We start from the raw sequence: 15925 nt of genomic DNA on the forward strand, positions 1-15925 counted from the left end.
CTTATAGCAGAAAGTTGGAAAAGATGATTGATACCACGTTGGTATTAGCAGGGCCGGCCCTAGACTTTTGGGGGCCCCCCTCACTCTAGCGCGTTCTCACTACACACAACACGGAACCAATTTTTTTTAAAAGATATTAGCATAAGCACAGATATTGTATAAATAAGCATGTAAACACCGTGGACCTAACCTCCTCTAGGGGAGTCCGGGGGCATGCTCCCCCGGGAAGATTTTTTTTTAAATATTGAAGTTAAAAGCATCAATCTGGTGCACTTTGAGAGCAAAATTAAGAGATCATCTCTCAACACCCATATGAAACAACTGTAAACAGATTTTTCTTTATGGATATTTTACAAATCACTCCCCTTTTAAACTGTATTATTGTTTTGTCATATAGTATTTCATAACGGTTTTTCATTTATTCTCTCTGGCTTTCCATCTCATAATGTTCACATAGAAACTAGCTGTCAATAGGAATATCATTCAGAAGAATTATAATTGCATGCAAACATCTGTCACAAAAAGAGGTTGCACATTTAAATTCAGGTGTTGTTATGGCAACATCAGTGGCCAAACAAACAGCCACATTTAGTGCTGCAAATACGTTCAAACATGCTGTCGACACGTAAAGCAGTGGCAACTATGCCACCATTTCAGCTGACTTTTTCTCAGAAATACTGTCACATAACATCCATATATTTCAGTGCTAGGTTGATGCTTTGCTAAGCTAACTATGAAACACTTTAACTGACAGGACTCAGGATCAAATGTGTACTGTAAGGTAGCTTAGCTTCATGTCGAGCAGTAAGTCAACATTTCCCAGAGATCTTTCTTTGAAATCACCAGGTAACGCTAAAAAACATTACATTTAGATTGTATGACAAAGTGTTTATTTAATATATCTGGCTATAGCTACTTGCTAACGGTTTAGCTTACCCCTGCGATTCAAAGTAACGTCACCTTAGCTGTAATTTGTGCTTTGCTTACATGTTCGCCTAACTTGGAAGTTTACTGACGTTTACATACCTTGTTTACCTGACTCAAGTGGTGGCTCTGGGCTTGTTGTGTGAGCCACCGCTTGAGAATTGTTGTCCTTTTTAAGAAAATATGTTCTTATGTCCATCTTCAAAAACTCTGAGTCCAACTGACAGTTTATTTTAAACATTGTCACAGGTCACAGGATAGGTACCTGTCAGCCAATAAGACAGATGTTTATTTCCATTCAACTCTCTGGTTGGTCTGGAGCTATGGTCTGGAGTCTTGCCTCTGTTGCATTCACTGAACATGGGAAATTACAATCCTGCGGTCCTCTCTAGTGTCATGATGAGGTTCAGGTAATGCAGGGTTAATGTATTATATTATTGACTCAATAATATAATACATTACTTTGAGAGTAGGCAATCTAGGCATATTAACAAAATTAATTAAACATACTTATCACGGCGACGGTGTACTGAGATTAAAAAAAATCTGGGTATTAGTGTATGGTAAATATGACGCTTCTGTTAAGATAAACATCTCAACTGGCTCTGTCCAATAGTTACAACACATTACTACATATATCTCTGAAGCTCGGCAATCACCAATCAAGGTCATGTCTGTTCTTTTAATCTGTAAAAACTACAATTTGTGGTTTGTGTTCTATACTAAAATAAGATATTCAATTTAAGCTTGATATTGCATCCTCCAATGACTGATCCTAAAAGCATTCATATCTGTATTATTAAACATTAAAGGACATATTCTCCACCTTTTATGTGGATGTCTTATCAGTTTTAATGGTAAATGTATTCAATTAAAAAAAATCAATCCCTCAGTGCTATTTTGAGTGAGAAAGCTCAGCTCAGCTGCAAAATCATTTTTTCCCCCTACATTTGTAGCTTGGATTTGTATTCTCCGCCTCTGGGAAGCCAGTTCATGCTCTCAACACCAGACCTTTCTCACTCTCTTTTCCAGTTATGAAAACTAGCTCCAAAATGTTTTCATCTTTAAATATAGGTGAAGAGGTTGTGATGGACGAGGATAGATTTTAGCTCATTTTGTCAGGTGTCTTTATTTCAGCCAGATTATACGCCAGAAGAAATGTGGCAGGCAAGAGGTTTAGGTTTCAGCTGCATGAATGGCCAGCGGGGACCCTCTGCCTGCATGCAATGCATCATGTTACATGTAGGCACTGCTGGGCAGGAAAACAGACATGCAGACAGACAGACAGATATATAGATAGATAGATTAATCAACAAGACCCAGACAAGTAGAAAAATGTAACCTTTACTTATTTACAGATTGTACAGAGGTACTGAGTGACAAAGTATTATTTACAACACAACTAGTAGCTTAGAAACCCCTGAACTCATACACAAGTGAGATACACGGCAGGGAGACCTGGAGGACTACACACAAACGCAACCCTTCCACCCGGTACTGTATATAATATGTGTGCACCTCCACCAAACTGAGAACTGTACCGGGACCGACGTTTTCCACATGCACCTTTACAGCGTTGTTCAGGAGCCAGATGGGCATAAAGTTGGTGACATCGCAGGCGAGGAGGGGGGGGGGGTGCGACTGTGGAAGGATCCTGGGCTCCACTCATGTTGAGGTGCACTAACCAGGATGGAGGGGAACGTTGGTACATGTAGCCCTGTTAGGTCAACTCAGGGAGAACTCAGGTGTTGCAGCAAAATAGGTACCACCAAAAACACAAGCACGTCATGCAATTAAAAAAAAAAAAAAAATCAAACAATAAAATTGGTTTAAAAATCTGTGTGATGGTGGAGGACGTACACATCTCATTACATGTTCTCTTAACCACATTAGCACAGACGCAACATGTGTGTGTGTTTGCATGTGTGTGTGTAAAACTGTATTGGATTTATATGAGTAAGAGCCGGGTCAAATGTTATGTGTGGGACGAAACCGAAGAGAGTACGGAAAAGTATACACACGCCAAAAACACACACATCCACCACAAACAACCTCTTGATACGCATATCCTCTGTCTTATATAAATGCCTGCGCAGTGTCAAACACATACACACACACTCGCTCACACACACACGCTCACACTCAGAGGTGAAACAGCACAGACTCATAGTGGAAGAGAACTATGTGGGTGGGAGGGGGTTTTATATTATAACCACACAGGCTGGACTATCATTATTCATTGAGTGTGATTCAGATAAGAGACCCAGCTACGTGTTGCTATAGTTAACTGGTGTGATAGTTAACTAGCCTGCATGTTAACCCAGCAGTGAGGACTGTACAGTGAGGTCCCAACCAACAACACACCAGAGGAAAAATAAATCACACAAGAATCTAAAAACATGCCAGTCTTTTTTTCCTTTTTTTTTTTCCTAAAGAAGCAGAATTAAAAGCCACGTCGTTATTGAAATGAATTCAACACTTAATACCATTCAAATCAAACAAATGAAAATCAGTTTCTAACATTTAAAACAAAGATTTCTCTGTACAGAAGTATAATATTGCAACCTGATATTGTGCATATAACTCACACACCAAACCTGTTAAGATTACCAAAAAGAGGGGCAGCGTTCAACGTTGAAAAGGTGCGTTTTGTTGTTCAAAACGGTCTTGCATTCTTCACAGCCGATATATATAAATGTGTGTATGTGTGTGTGTGTGAGAGAGAGAGAGAGGGAGAGAAAGAGAAAGAGGGGGAGAGAAAAGAGAATAGAGCAGAAAGATAATAGAGACAGACGCTCAGCTAATGGGATATCAAGTCTTTTTTCCATCAAAATCCGTGTGCTCGAAAATCAATGCCCTTACTCAGTAGATTATGGATTTCTGGAACACTCATACACACATTGTTAGCTTGTCGAGTGTGTGCATATGTGTGTGTGTGTGTGTGTGTGTGTGTGTGTGTGTGTGTGTGTGTGTGTATATGAGTGAGTGTTGCCTCTGTAACAAGTCACTTTGCAAACTCTCTGCTTTGCCACGTGACTCTCAGCTGAAACACAGCGCTGTGTTCTCGCCAACAGAGAGCCACACAAGTACCAGCTACTCTGACGCTTGTCCAGGAGTATTCATTTGATGAGTGAATCTGCAACAGTGATGCACTCGGCCTCTAAATTCACTATGGGAACATGAAAATGGGCCTACAGTTCTTTAATTCAACATAAAAATGTAGTAGAATAAAAGTACTGTATCCTACGAGAGCCAGTGTGGGATTAGAGGAATTCTAGCGACTACTACTAATATTGTGATTTCCAACAATATGCTGAGATTTAAACACCACGACTGAACTTTTATTCTTCTGATACTCAATCTACTCTATAATAGAAGGAAGCAGGGAATGATACAAAAATTAATAAATAAGAGATTAAACAAAAAGCTGTGCTCAAAGTGGCTTACGAGCCCGTCCCCTTCACCCACCAGGAAGATGGAAGGAGGGTAAGGGGCAGATGAGCACTGTAAAAGTAAAAAAAAAAGATAAGAAAGATACAAATGTGTAGTTGTGTATACTGTATGATGCTGTACCCATTTATCTAACACTGTTATACTTCGGACCTTACAATGGAAACTTAACGGTGCCCTAAAACCCAATGTCAAAGAGAAATAAGAGAAAAAAGAAAACATCTATCCAGCGAATGATTGAGAATATTCATATTTTTCAGTACAAAAGTGTTTTTGGTCAAACGTCCGTGTTAGGTGGCAGGGTATAAAATCTACAAAGTGCACAAAGAGAAGCTATCTCATAGCTTCGACACACACACCCACCCTAATCTACTATCCTAGACTACTGCGTATGTGCATGTGTGTGTATGTGCATATATGTGTGTTTGTGTGTGTGTGCATATATGACCCTGTATAGGAGTTTAACTGTAACACAGGGCAGTAGGAAGCATGCAGTATGACCTGAAGGCTAGCTAAGGAAGCAAGGATGCTATACTGTATGTCTTTAGATCTAGAAACACTAGAACACACACTTTCTTCCTGATAGGCTTTTACCGGCGGCCATGTTTGGTCCACTTTTTGGAATGTTCAATTAACTGACATCAACGGTTACAGGCAAACAGTCGGTAGTTTTTGCTCCCCTCCCCTTTAGAAACGGACACAGTGTGTGTGTGTATGTTCGAGTGTTTGTACATCTGCGGGCAGGAGCCACCACTCTTCTCAGACCTGTGCCCTGACCTGCCCAGTCTAGTCTATTACTAAGAAAGTAATTTCCATTCAAGTCAAGGATTACTCTAGTGTAGGTTACTACTCTTTAAGCCATGCTGGCAGTGCAGTTTGTTGGCTCAGACAACATACGGGTTGACTGTAGAAATCATAGTGCAAGAGGAGAGTCCTGGAGAGAGGCGGGTGTGTTTAACTTTGTGTGTGTGTGTGTGTGTGTGTGTGTGTGTGTGTATTCTCAGAAAGAAAGGGGTTTTCTGTCAGTCCCCTTCATCTCTAAGAGGCTAGTGAGAGGGCGGGACAAGTCGGCTCGTCTTCCAAACACACGTGTTGTTCTTCCATCAGATCCCACTGTCGCCGTTAAAACTCCGTACACAGTGTCTCTTTTATTTCACTAGGGATTCGATCCGTCTTGTCGGACATATTGTCAGTTTGTGCCTCGTTGCCCACAGCTTGAGGCTAGTGCACACACTGACACTCACACACACACACTCTTCATCTTGTATTGTGCCTCCAGGTGTCCCTGTGGTCCTAACCCTGCCCTACAGAGGCTAGCGATAAAGAAACAATGATTTATTTATTTACTCAGCATTACCATTAACCTTTAGTCCTTCCCATCTTTCACCTGTGTGTGTGTGTGTGTGTGTCTGTGTTTCCGTGTATGCGATTAGAATCAGAGCTGCCTGGTCCTGTCACACACAACTCTGTCTTTCATGCGTGTGTGTCAGTGTGTTTCGGTGAGATAAGTGTGTTGCATGCAAGTCTCAGACATCAGACTCGATGCTCGGCATGCGGCGGTAGAGCCGGGGCCGGTTGTCGCCGGCGCTCGAGGCTCGCGGCGCTGTCACATAGCTCATTGGCTGAGAGGCGGCAGGTGGGACCATGTAGGCCACCACGGGGGACTCCTGTTGAGGGTAGAACACCTGTTGGTCGACAAGGCCGCCATACTGGTTGTTGTGATGGCTGCCATGGTTACCGAGGGTAAGCGACAGCGGCATTCGCTGCTTATAGAGCTCGTGGGCTGAGCTTCTCTGCGGCATGCGTGTGACAGACTGCGGGGAGGACTCTCGTTGTGTGGTGCCAGGCGCTGACTGGAGGAAAGGGTTGTGAGAGGGCCGATCAGGGAAGAGACTCTTGGAGCGCCGGGGGAGCGGCAGAGGGGCGTCGAGGCTGTGGTGGTGGGAGGGGGACGGAGAGGGCGGGCTGCGGCTGCTGAAGGGACGGTCAGAGCGCATGGTGAGGACGTTAGCGTAGGCCCCCTCGTCCAGCTCCCGCTCCCTCTCCCTGTCTCTGTCGGGCAGGCTGAGCCCCCGCAGGTGGGTGTGCAGCTGCGACTGGCGCTCGGGAACGTCGTCCGGAAGCACGTTCTCATAGGAGTGCTGGCGACTCAGCTGAAGGTGCTGGGCCGACAAAGAGGTGGGGAGAGGAGACGGGGAGGATGGGGTGGGCTCAAAGTGGCTTACGAGCCCGTCACCTTCGCCCACCAGGCCCAGCTCGCTCTGGGGAAGATAGTGTGTAAACATGTCCCCACTGTGTGGGTGAGTGTGCGTGTGGGAGTAGTGCGAGTGCAGGTGGTCTTCACTGATGTCGTAAAGGTTTCCCAGGTGGGCACAGGCGTCACAGCGAGCTCCCGGGGAGCGGACGGTGTAAAGGCCGGAGTAACTGCTCAGCTTGGTCAGGCAGGAGCGACAGTGTCCGGGTCTGACGCTCTGTGACCCCTGACCCCCGCCCGGAGCTTCAAATGAACCTCCAGTTTTGTCCTTCGAGCTACAGGGAGAGAGGATAACACGGATTATACACACAAAAAAAACCTGTAACAGCATGAAACATGGTGTTTTTCTGCTGGATAGATACCTGCTGTGTGTGTAGGTGCTGTATTTCTTGTCCTTCAGGGAGTGCAGGTCAGCCTCCGCGCTGTGACTGTGGTGCAGCAGGCTGGCACTCAGCTGCAAGATGGGCGCATCCGCCTGGTGGGAGAGTGTGTGAGTGTGTGAGTATGTGCTGTCTGGTGGAAACAAGTCAGGGGGGTAAGTGTGGTCATCACCTCCCCCCTGGCTGTCTCGCTGGTAGGGGGGAGCTGACTGCAGACTGGCCTGGTCTGAGTCAATGGAGTAGATCTTTGATCCTCCGCCCCCGCTTCCCCCTCCTGCTCCTACCCCTCCTCTCTTCCTCAGCTGATTAATAGGCTTGAATCCGCCCCTGGCCGCCATCGAATCAGAATCTTTGTGTGATGGCGGCCGGCTGGAGCACTCGGAGATGTCAGAGTGTGCCGGCTCTTCAGGCAGGTAGCGCTGGCTCTTCATCTGTGGGGGTCCAGGTCCAGCGGCCGGGGTGGGGCTTGGGCCTGGAGATACGACAGTAGGCTGCGTTTTCAACGTCTCCACACTTTTCTTCCACAGGGCTCGAGGTTTTGAGCCCTGTGGGACGGCAGCGAGGGCCAGCCCGATGGGGCGGGTCTTGCCGTTGTCATTTGTGATTGACAGCTGTGGCTTGTTGGGGCTCGTCTGAAGAGCGGGGGTTTTCTGTTGCACAGGGAACGGCGCAGCATTGTTAAGAAGGTTTTTATGTCGCCCGGACAATGACAAGAAACTGTGCGGACCAGCGGCGTTGCTATAGAGACCAGGACCCTTCGGGGGCAGATGGAGAGAGTTACCTAGGAGACAAGGAGAGATGCACCTCAGACAGCAGATACAATAGATGGATGCTCAGCCGTTTGATATATTATCTACTGGCTATCCCTGGCACGCTGTTTGTGTGCAATCTAATGTGTTTTTAATCATGAGGCCAGCCTTTAGATGAAAGTCGATGCGATTACACAACAAGGTGAAAGGAGTCACCTTTAGATGTGCATACGTAGACTGTTTAGGAAAGGCAGGGTGACCCCTGTACGTGTGAGCAATGGTGTCATGTCTATCTGCTCTGTGAGGAGGTAAAATACACAAAATAAATGTACACTATATGCTGTGAGGTGTACAAGTGTTATAGTACCTTTCCCCGACATCACATCTAGGATGTTGGGCTGCAAGAGCACAGCGTTGCGTTTAGGAGAAGACAAGGCCATGGACTTGGCAGACTTGAGCAGATGCAGCATGTTGGCTTGAGGACTGAAATCCAGCTCAGGATTCTTCTTCTTCATATCAATATGAACTCCATGGATGCAGCTCCATATACCCTGAGAGAAGGAGAGGAGAGAAAACCAAAAGAAAGAAAAAAAGAAAAAAAGGGAAAGGAGAGGCAGGGAAGAGAGAGAGATAATAAAATGGTTAATTCCCAACCTATTGACTTCACAAGAGAAAGAGTTCAAACATGCACAAGAGTAGTTTCCTAACACGGTAAATTAAGAAAGACCTCTGCATCCTATTCTCTTGCGCCTTTACTGCAAACTCTAACCTCATTTTGTTTTGTAATGTGGCAAGTAGAGATAATCGCCACTTTTTAAGATTAACTGCTTTCAGAGGCGCCTAGAAAATTACATTTAGGTGATGATGTCACTGGAGGGGGCCTTTGAGTGCAAGGAGATGTTCTTCCTGGAGCCACTTAACCTCGAGCATCGCCGCTCTAACACACACACAGTTACACACAGACAGTCACTATTTTTGTAAAACATTTAATGTGTGAAATGCTGCTCGTCTGGAATAAAAGCCCTGCCTCACACAGAGACATGGGACATGAATAATGAAAGAACGGTCTGACTAAATGTGCCCATTTTTGTTTTGTGTGTGTGTGAATATTTAGGTTTAAATGTGTGCGCGTCCACCTCTCTGTATCCCAGAGCGGTAAAGGCCATCCCTCACCCCGCAGCACCTGCATATGTATTTCCATTTTTTAAACTTTTTTAGAACAGACTTATGTGTGTGGCTGAGAGAGAGCAAGCTCTGTGTGTGTGTGTCTATACTGTAGGAGTGTGTGTTCACATCATCCTCTTATAGCTTGATTCCTCTCTCCTGTCATCCATATGCACAGCAGTAAATCCATCTCTTCCTCAGCTGGGCTCCATAATCACAATATCCTCCTCTTTTCTCGTTTATCACACACACACACACACACACACACACACACACACACACACACACACACACACACACACACACACACACACACACACACACACACACACACACACACACACACACACACACACACACACACACACACACACACACACACACACACACACCCAGACTCCTTCTTAATATTAACAGTAACTATTGTGTGTGCGTCAAAAACACAAACACACAATCACATTTCAGACACATTTCAGGCATTCACGCGACTAAAGGTCCTTTATGTGCGTTTCCTTTGCGTTTGAAGAACTGTGAAGATTAGGCAAATTAGACCGCTTTGTTCGAGATGCAATTTTTGCACACAACAAGACAGACAACAGAGTAATCATTTATGTAATTTAATGTGATGTTTGAATGGATTTTGTTAAACACCACAAAGGCTCCGCGGCTGCCTTCAAAGTCGCAATAATGTGCTGGTCTGTTGTATATCTGCCTTGTAACCGCATTGAAAATACAGTGAGGTTTTGTTCCTCTTGCAGTTGTTCTGTTCACTGCTCTCTCACTTTATTTCATACTCTTTTAAAGTAGTCTGCGAATCCGATTTAGTGTTTAAAACTGTCAATAACGTTACAAAAAATTCCCAACCCGAGTCCTGATATTGATGTTGCGACAACCAGCGCTTTCTTACAGCCTGAATCAATGCTGTACATCAGCTGCACTCTGGAGGATGGTGTTTGATCAGTAAGAGAGTAACATCTGAGGGAACTGCCTCAGAGGCAGATGGGGCGAGAACTGGACGATGTTCCTGCAGAGGGAAATTAAACTTTTCCCTCTCCTCACCCTGCTGATAGTGAAGAGCAGACCCGGCCTCCCAGTGCAGACGCCAGTGAAGCAGTATCTCAGCCTCCAGTAGAAAAGGTGTTCAGAAATAAAAGTGAGGATGGAGAGGCCCATGGCTGTGGCCAGCATGTAGAAGACACCCGCCATGTTGTCTACATCCAGCTGGCTGGACATCACCTCGTTCTTCTCACTGTGGCAGATCCCAGTCAGCCACTGCGCCTCCAGCTCTTCCATCTCACCTGTTGGAAAGGTGGTAAAGTAAAAGTTTTAGAATGCAGCAGGTAGGGGCGAGGAAGAAAAGAAAATAAAAATACTGTGGTTGATAAAAAGAAGGAATGGATGGGTGGTAGAGGGAAACAGAAAGGTGTTGGGGGGAAAAAGTGCGTATCATTAGGAAGAAAGATGGAGTGGAAAAGCGAGGAGGTGAGAGAAGTGAAGTGGTAAATAGATGGTAATGGAAAGGAGACAGGAGGTGGAGTGAGAAAAGGGGTTTGTAGAAAGAAGGAGAGAGAATTGATAGTGATGGAGTGATAAGCAAAGATGGGAGGAATTTTATCAGATTGAGTGTTTCTGTGTGCCGCACGGGCACGCGGGCGTTTGCCCTGAATAAAAAGGACGGGTGTGAATCGAGACGCTTTAGTGGTTTCAGCAATTTGGTTTCTGTCTGGCTCATTCTCCTTCTTGCATTCGCACCATCTCACAGCTTATTATTAGGAGTAAACATTACAGGACCCGGTGGACACACACACACACACACACACACACACACACACACACACACACACACACACACACACACACACACACACACACACACACACACACACACACACACACACACACACACACACACACACACACACACACACACACACACACACACACACACACACACACACACGGAGTAATGATGATGAAATGGTGTGTTAAGACTAGCCCCTGATAGCTTTCGGACAGAAGGAGGGAGGAGGGAGGAGAGGGAGAGTGTTGGGGGAGGGTAATGGAGGAGGGAAAGCTGAGCATTGGCACAACTGTAATAACACTAAAGGCTGGAAACATCTGAGAAACTTAAACTTCAATGCAGTGTGACTGATCTGCTGCAGAATGAGGATATGTGCGGGCTCCTCACCATCTCCTATGATGCCCAGTATGGCCAGATCGACCAGGCGTTTCCAGTAGGATCCTTTCTGTAAGGCGATACCATAACCCGTGGTGGCGAAGATGTAACCGCTGCCGATGGTGACAAGCTTACAGCCGTCGTCTCTGCCCGCCATGTAGTTCAGCACCGCAGCGTCGTAAATGAAAGCATCCAGCTTTCTGTAAGAGAACCACACATTCTGGATTTACTACATGCACCAGAGTTTGGATGATTCATCTGAGGGGTCATTACATTATTAAAATGAAAGGGCAGAAAATTATAATATTTCTGCAGCAACATTTTTTTTTTAACATTTCTTCTCTCATCTTAGATAAAGTGCATATTGTTGCCTACATTATCCAGGCCTATATAAAACCATATTTAGCTACATCTGGGGAGAGGACATCAATTCTGAATGAACTGCTTGTCCTGAACATTTCACATTTTCTTTTGTAATAAGGACAATGCTGGCGCCGTCTTATCTATTACACATTTGCTTTATTGCTAAGAGTTAAAGCGGATTGAAAGCTCTCTTATGTCTGTCTAATGAATGTGAAACATGAGCCAGGATACAGTTCGCTTAGCAAACAAACAAACAAACCACAATGTATTTTAAAACAAGACAATGTGAAATGTGATCCATCAGGATTCAGTAGTAAAGACCCCAACACTGCTGAGTCTTATGTACACATTGTGGTGCCAGTAGCAATGTCCATAAACAAACCCGTAGGATTAATCACAACAACTGCATCCTCTTGGAGCCGAAATTCTCATTCAGATCAGATGATGGATCACGGGGCACAGAATACTGTCCGGCCTGCACGCTGCTGCAGTTAATATTTACACGCACGATGATGTATTTGTTTCACACTGAGAGATAATCTTTTACTTGCAGGTTTTGTCATCATTTTGACAAGACAAGCTGAATTCAAACTAAGGAGCCATCATTTGTATCCGACTCAACAGTCCTCCTGTGTGGGAATGTAACCTCTGTGCTCAGCAAAAACACCAGCATGAGGAATAACCATTAACCAAACAAAATGAAACACGAGCTGCAGATCTCTTTTTATAACTTATTTATCAGCAAAAATAAGTCTTAGTGTACATATAACCTAATGAATACACCCCAGTGCTAATAAACCCCCTTGGGGCTCTCCATGTTAGAGATTTATTCATTAATATTAAACATGTTGAATTAAACTGTTCACCAAAGGGCATATGTTAAATGCAGTCATTGAGTATCTGTTTTGTGAATATGCACAGAAAAATTCATTTAAAGTGCATCGACCATCTGAAAACAAAACGAGGCAGATTCATTAAAGTGAAGAGTGCTTTAAATGTATCACTGTCTATTGCATGACTTTAAAAAGAGCTCCAAATTGTTAACGTTTTCTTCAGCCTAAACAATTTTGCTGAAGAATTGAATTAAACGCTGATTATTCTGCTGAACACATTCATTATACAGTTTTGATGTTGTATAAACAAAGCCTAATGTATAAGGTATGAGAAACAAACATAATCTACTTGAAAAGACAGTATCAATGAAGTAATTGCAGAGAGGGAAAAGCAAAAAAGTACAATTATATTTGAGGAAAATACCCCAAAGATCAAAGCACACAAAACTAATGAACAAATAAAAGCACTGCAGCCATCCTTCCATTAGTGTATGTTTAGGAGGGAGAATAAAGGAAACTCCAGAACAAATTACTCTCTCCCTGTTTTGGCAGCTCCCTCTTTCCAGCAGCAACAGACTCAATAATGAGCACTTGCAGGCAGCGTCTGCTTTTTACAGGGGCTGACAGAAACACTGAGCATAGGTTCTGCAGCATTTTAGCATGAGATAAAGTCGGGCCCCATGGGGCTGGGTTTCGGTGTGATGCAATGTATTTATTTTGTTTGTTTTCACATGATTTTATGAATACTAGCTGTCTGCAAACAGAATAAGCCTTTCAGGTATAATAAAGCTCAACTTCACATCGGTTGAATTGACAAGTTCACAGTACCCAGTCTTGAGGCTGACCAGCGCATCCACAACGCCAGTCTGATGGTATTTGGTCATGTATTGATGCATATTGGGATAGTTCTTCCTGATGTTGCGCTCGGTGCTGCCGTTAGGAACCGTCCCGAAGCGAAATGGAGGCGAATAGGAATACGGACTCTGGAACTGCAGGGAGAGAAATAAGGGAAAAGAGGGACACATTTAATTTGAGACAAAAATAAATGGTGTATTTTATTTGTATTAATTGCATTCACTTATAATTGAATTTCTATAATTCAGAGTTTTATCGTCGTGAAGTATTTTTTAGTTGTTGTGTTGTCGTCCAATGTGAAAAATAAATAAAGACAATGGTAGAAAAAAGACTTTAAAGATGAAATTGACAGAAGGAACACAAAAGAAGAAATAGTGAAGCTAAAAGAGAGGAGGGGAAAAACAGCAAGAAGTTTGAGAAAAGTATGAGAATAAAGAGAGTCTGAGAAAGAGAGGGAGTTCAACTAAAAGACAGGAAGAGGAGAGAGGAGGAAGGAGAGTGACGAGAGGAGACAGAGGAGAGAGGAGGCAGGAGAGACACTGGAGTGGACTCATCAGTCATCATCATCGTGTGTCCAGTCTAGCGTAAGACTGGCTGGGGTTCTGCTGACACTGCCAGCTTCTGCAAACATACACACACACATCCAAACACAAACACACACACATACGTCTTTGATCCATGCAGCCCATGTGCAGCCTGAGCTGGCAGTGCTGTGCGGTGAGAGCTACGGCCAGAGGGTTAGGGCTGTTGAAGCCCAAGGGCGTTCCCTGGAGAGCCCTGTCTGGCCTCAGGGCTGGCATCCATTACAAGAGCAACCCTGACTGTGACTGTGTTTAGTTTCTTCTGTGTGTGTGTGTGTGGGTGTGTGTGTGTGTGTGTGTGTGTGTGTGTGTGTGTGTGTGTGTGTGTGTGTGTGTGTGTGTGTGTGTGTGTGTGTGTGTGTGTGTGTGTGTGTGTGTGTGATCGCACCTTCTTGTCAGACAGTCCAGTCACTTGGTCCACAAACTCTTCCTGGATCATGAAGGCAGCCAGGTTGGCAGTGTAGGAGGCCAGGAAGATGACAGCGAAGAAGGCCCACACTGAGACGATGACTTTGCTGGTTGTGCCCTTTGGGTTCTGCACAGGCACGGAGTTGTTGAACACCAGACCCCACAGCAGCCAGACGGCCTTACCGATGGTGAAGGATGGACCATGTGGGTCTGACGGAGAGAGGAAGTGAAGCAGAGGGAGACATTTAAAAAAGACGGAGTGTAAAAAATACTACGTAGCAAAAAACCACCAAAGCAGGTTGAAGAGTCTCCAACCTTAGGGTCACAACGTTTCTGGTAATATGAGGCTTATTTTGGGGTTAAAAAAACAGCAAGCCAGGTAATGAATTAAAAGTTTAAATTAAAATAGTAATTGTTATATTTTCCTACCTTACCTACTGCCTTCCAGTAGCTAAAACAACCCTTAGTCATTCATTATCAAGACCATCATTTTTGCAAATCATCATACCATAGTCATCATCTATTTAACAGCAAGCAATGAGACCGTCCAAAAAGGGAAGTTAAACAAAGAGTTTATGATCCAGTTTGAGGGCCTCACGCTTCCTCCGGAGAGGTGACATTGTAAAATTAATGTGACAGCAATAATGGCTTTCCTTTTTTACACCTACAGCTCACACATTTTGCAACAGTCATTGCAGACGACTGACATTAAATTGGGTTTATGACCATGATTAATTGATAAAGACCAACATTTATAAACCAAGATATTGTCCTTTCTAGCAAGTCAAATCCACTAAATAAACAAGGAGATTTAAAAGGATGATTTTTTCAGACTCAAATCTTATCGTGAAAAGAAAAAAAAAGCTTAAGAGATTTAGACCTGCTAATCGTGAAGTAATTTGCACCTGAAACACACCACACACTGCAACTGAAGAGGTCCAACAGTCACTAAATTGTACGTAAATAAAATTAAAACCGTTAGAAAGTGTTGGTGAAGAGAAAAGAGAGTTGTGATTGCAGAGTTGTACCGCAGCAACAAATCTTAAGGAATTCGTAGTTATGTTGGTAAATATTTAGCGAAAGACAGCCGCCAATTGGCTCAGTTTCACAGTCAGTGAAGGTTGGCAACCTCACAGTGACAACAGGACTCCAAGAAGTTCCTCACATTTAGCAAATAAACATCACAGAGTGTAAGGAATATTCATCAGAAGCCAATTAGTCTATTTACCAAAAATATTTAACCTTTATTTTAAAGTTACTTTCTTCTCCTCGAGATGAAACAGATTATACTTATAAAACAGTTTTTTATTTGGGAATGTGTTGTTCATTGAGTGTGTAAGATAAAAATGTTGCCAACTAAACACATTGAGTTTTACTGTAATATGTAAAGGTGGGCTAGAAATAAAAAATCTAAGCAAAACACGATTCCATTGCAATACCTAGATCGGCCTTTAGGTCTTTTAAAGGTCACATGTCATGCTTTTCCGGTTATTACCCGTCCCCTTGTGTGTTATGAAGGTTTTTATGCATGTAAACGGTCTGCAGAGTCAAAACCCTCGAAGTACACCCTGTAGGGAGTAAAACTCTAACACAGAAAATACCTCCTCAAAACGCCTCGTTGGAGATTTCTCATTTACTTCATGGGTATCGCTACGTAGGGATACCCAGTAGCCACGCACAGAGCTATGGCCGCACCCTCTGCCAGCCTTTCACGAAACAAAGCTTCCCAACCTTTCAGCGATTCATGCCGGATATGTACAGCGCAGGGCACTGAAGAACGATGCTGTT

At 44.0% G+C, this 15925-nt stretch overlaps 1 protein-coding gene across 3 annotated transcripts in view; it reads right to left on the bottom strand.

Annotated features, from left to right (window-relative positions):
• Positions 1–2252: 2252 nt before the first annotated feature.
• The window catches only part of grin2ab (glutamate receptor, ionotropic, N-methyl D-aspartate 2A, b), a 102472-nt gene continuing 88799 nt past the window's right edge, over positions 2253–15925 (bottom strand). For all 3 annotated transcript variants that reach the window (XM_079645650.1, XM_079645651.1, XM_079645652.1), the window contains 7 exons: positions 14118–14347; positions 13122–13282; positions 11110–11297; positions 9981–10219; positions 8125–8308; positions 6991–7789; positions 2253–6903 (listed from right to left, as the gene is read on the bottom strand). In XM_079645650.1, the coding sequence (XP_079501776.1) occupies positions 5901–6903; positions 6991–7789; positions 8125–8308; positions 9981–10219; positions 11110–11297; positions 13122–13282; positions 14118–14347 (2804 nt within the window). In that variant the 3' untranslated portion in view covers positions 2253–5900. The remainder of the gene's footprint in view (positions 6904–6990; positions 7790–8124; positions 8309–9980; positions 10220–11109; positions 11298–13121; positions 13283–14117; positions 14348–15925) is intronic.

Source organism: Notothenia rossii, assembly GCF_949606895.1.
Source record: "Notothenia rossii genome assembly, chromosome: 1".
Lineage (NCBI taxonomy): Eukaryota > Metazoa > Chordata > Actinopteri > Perciformes > Nototheniidae > Notothenia > Notothenia rossii.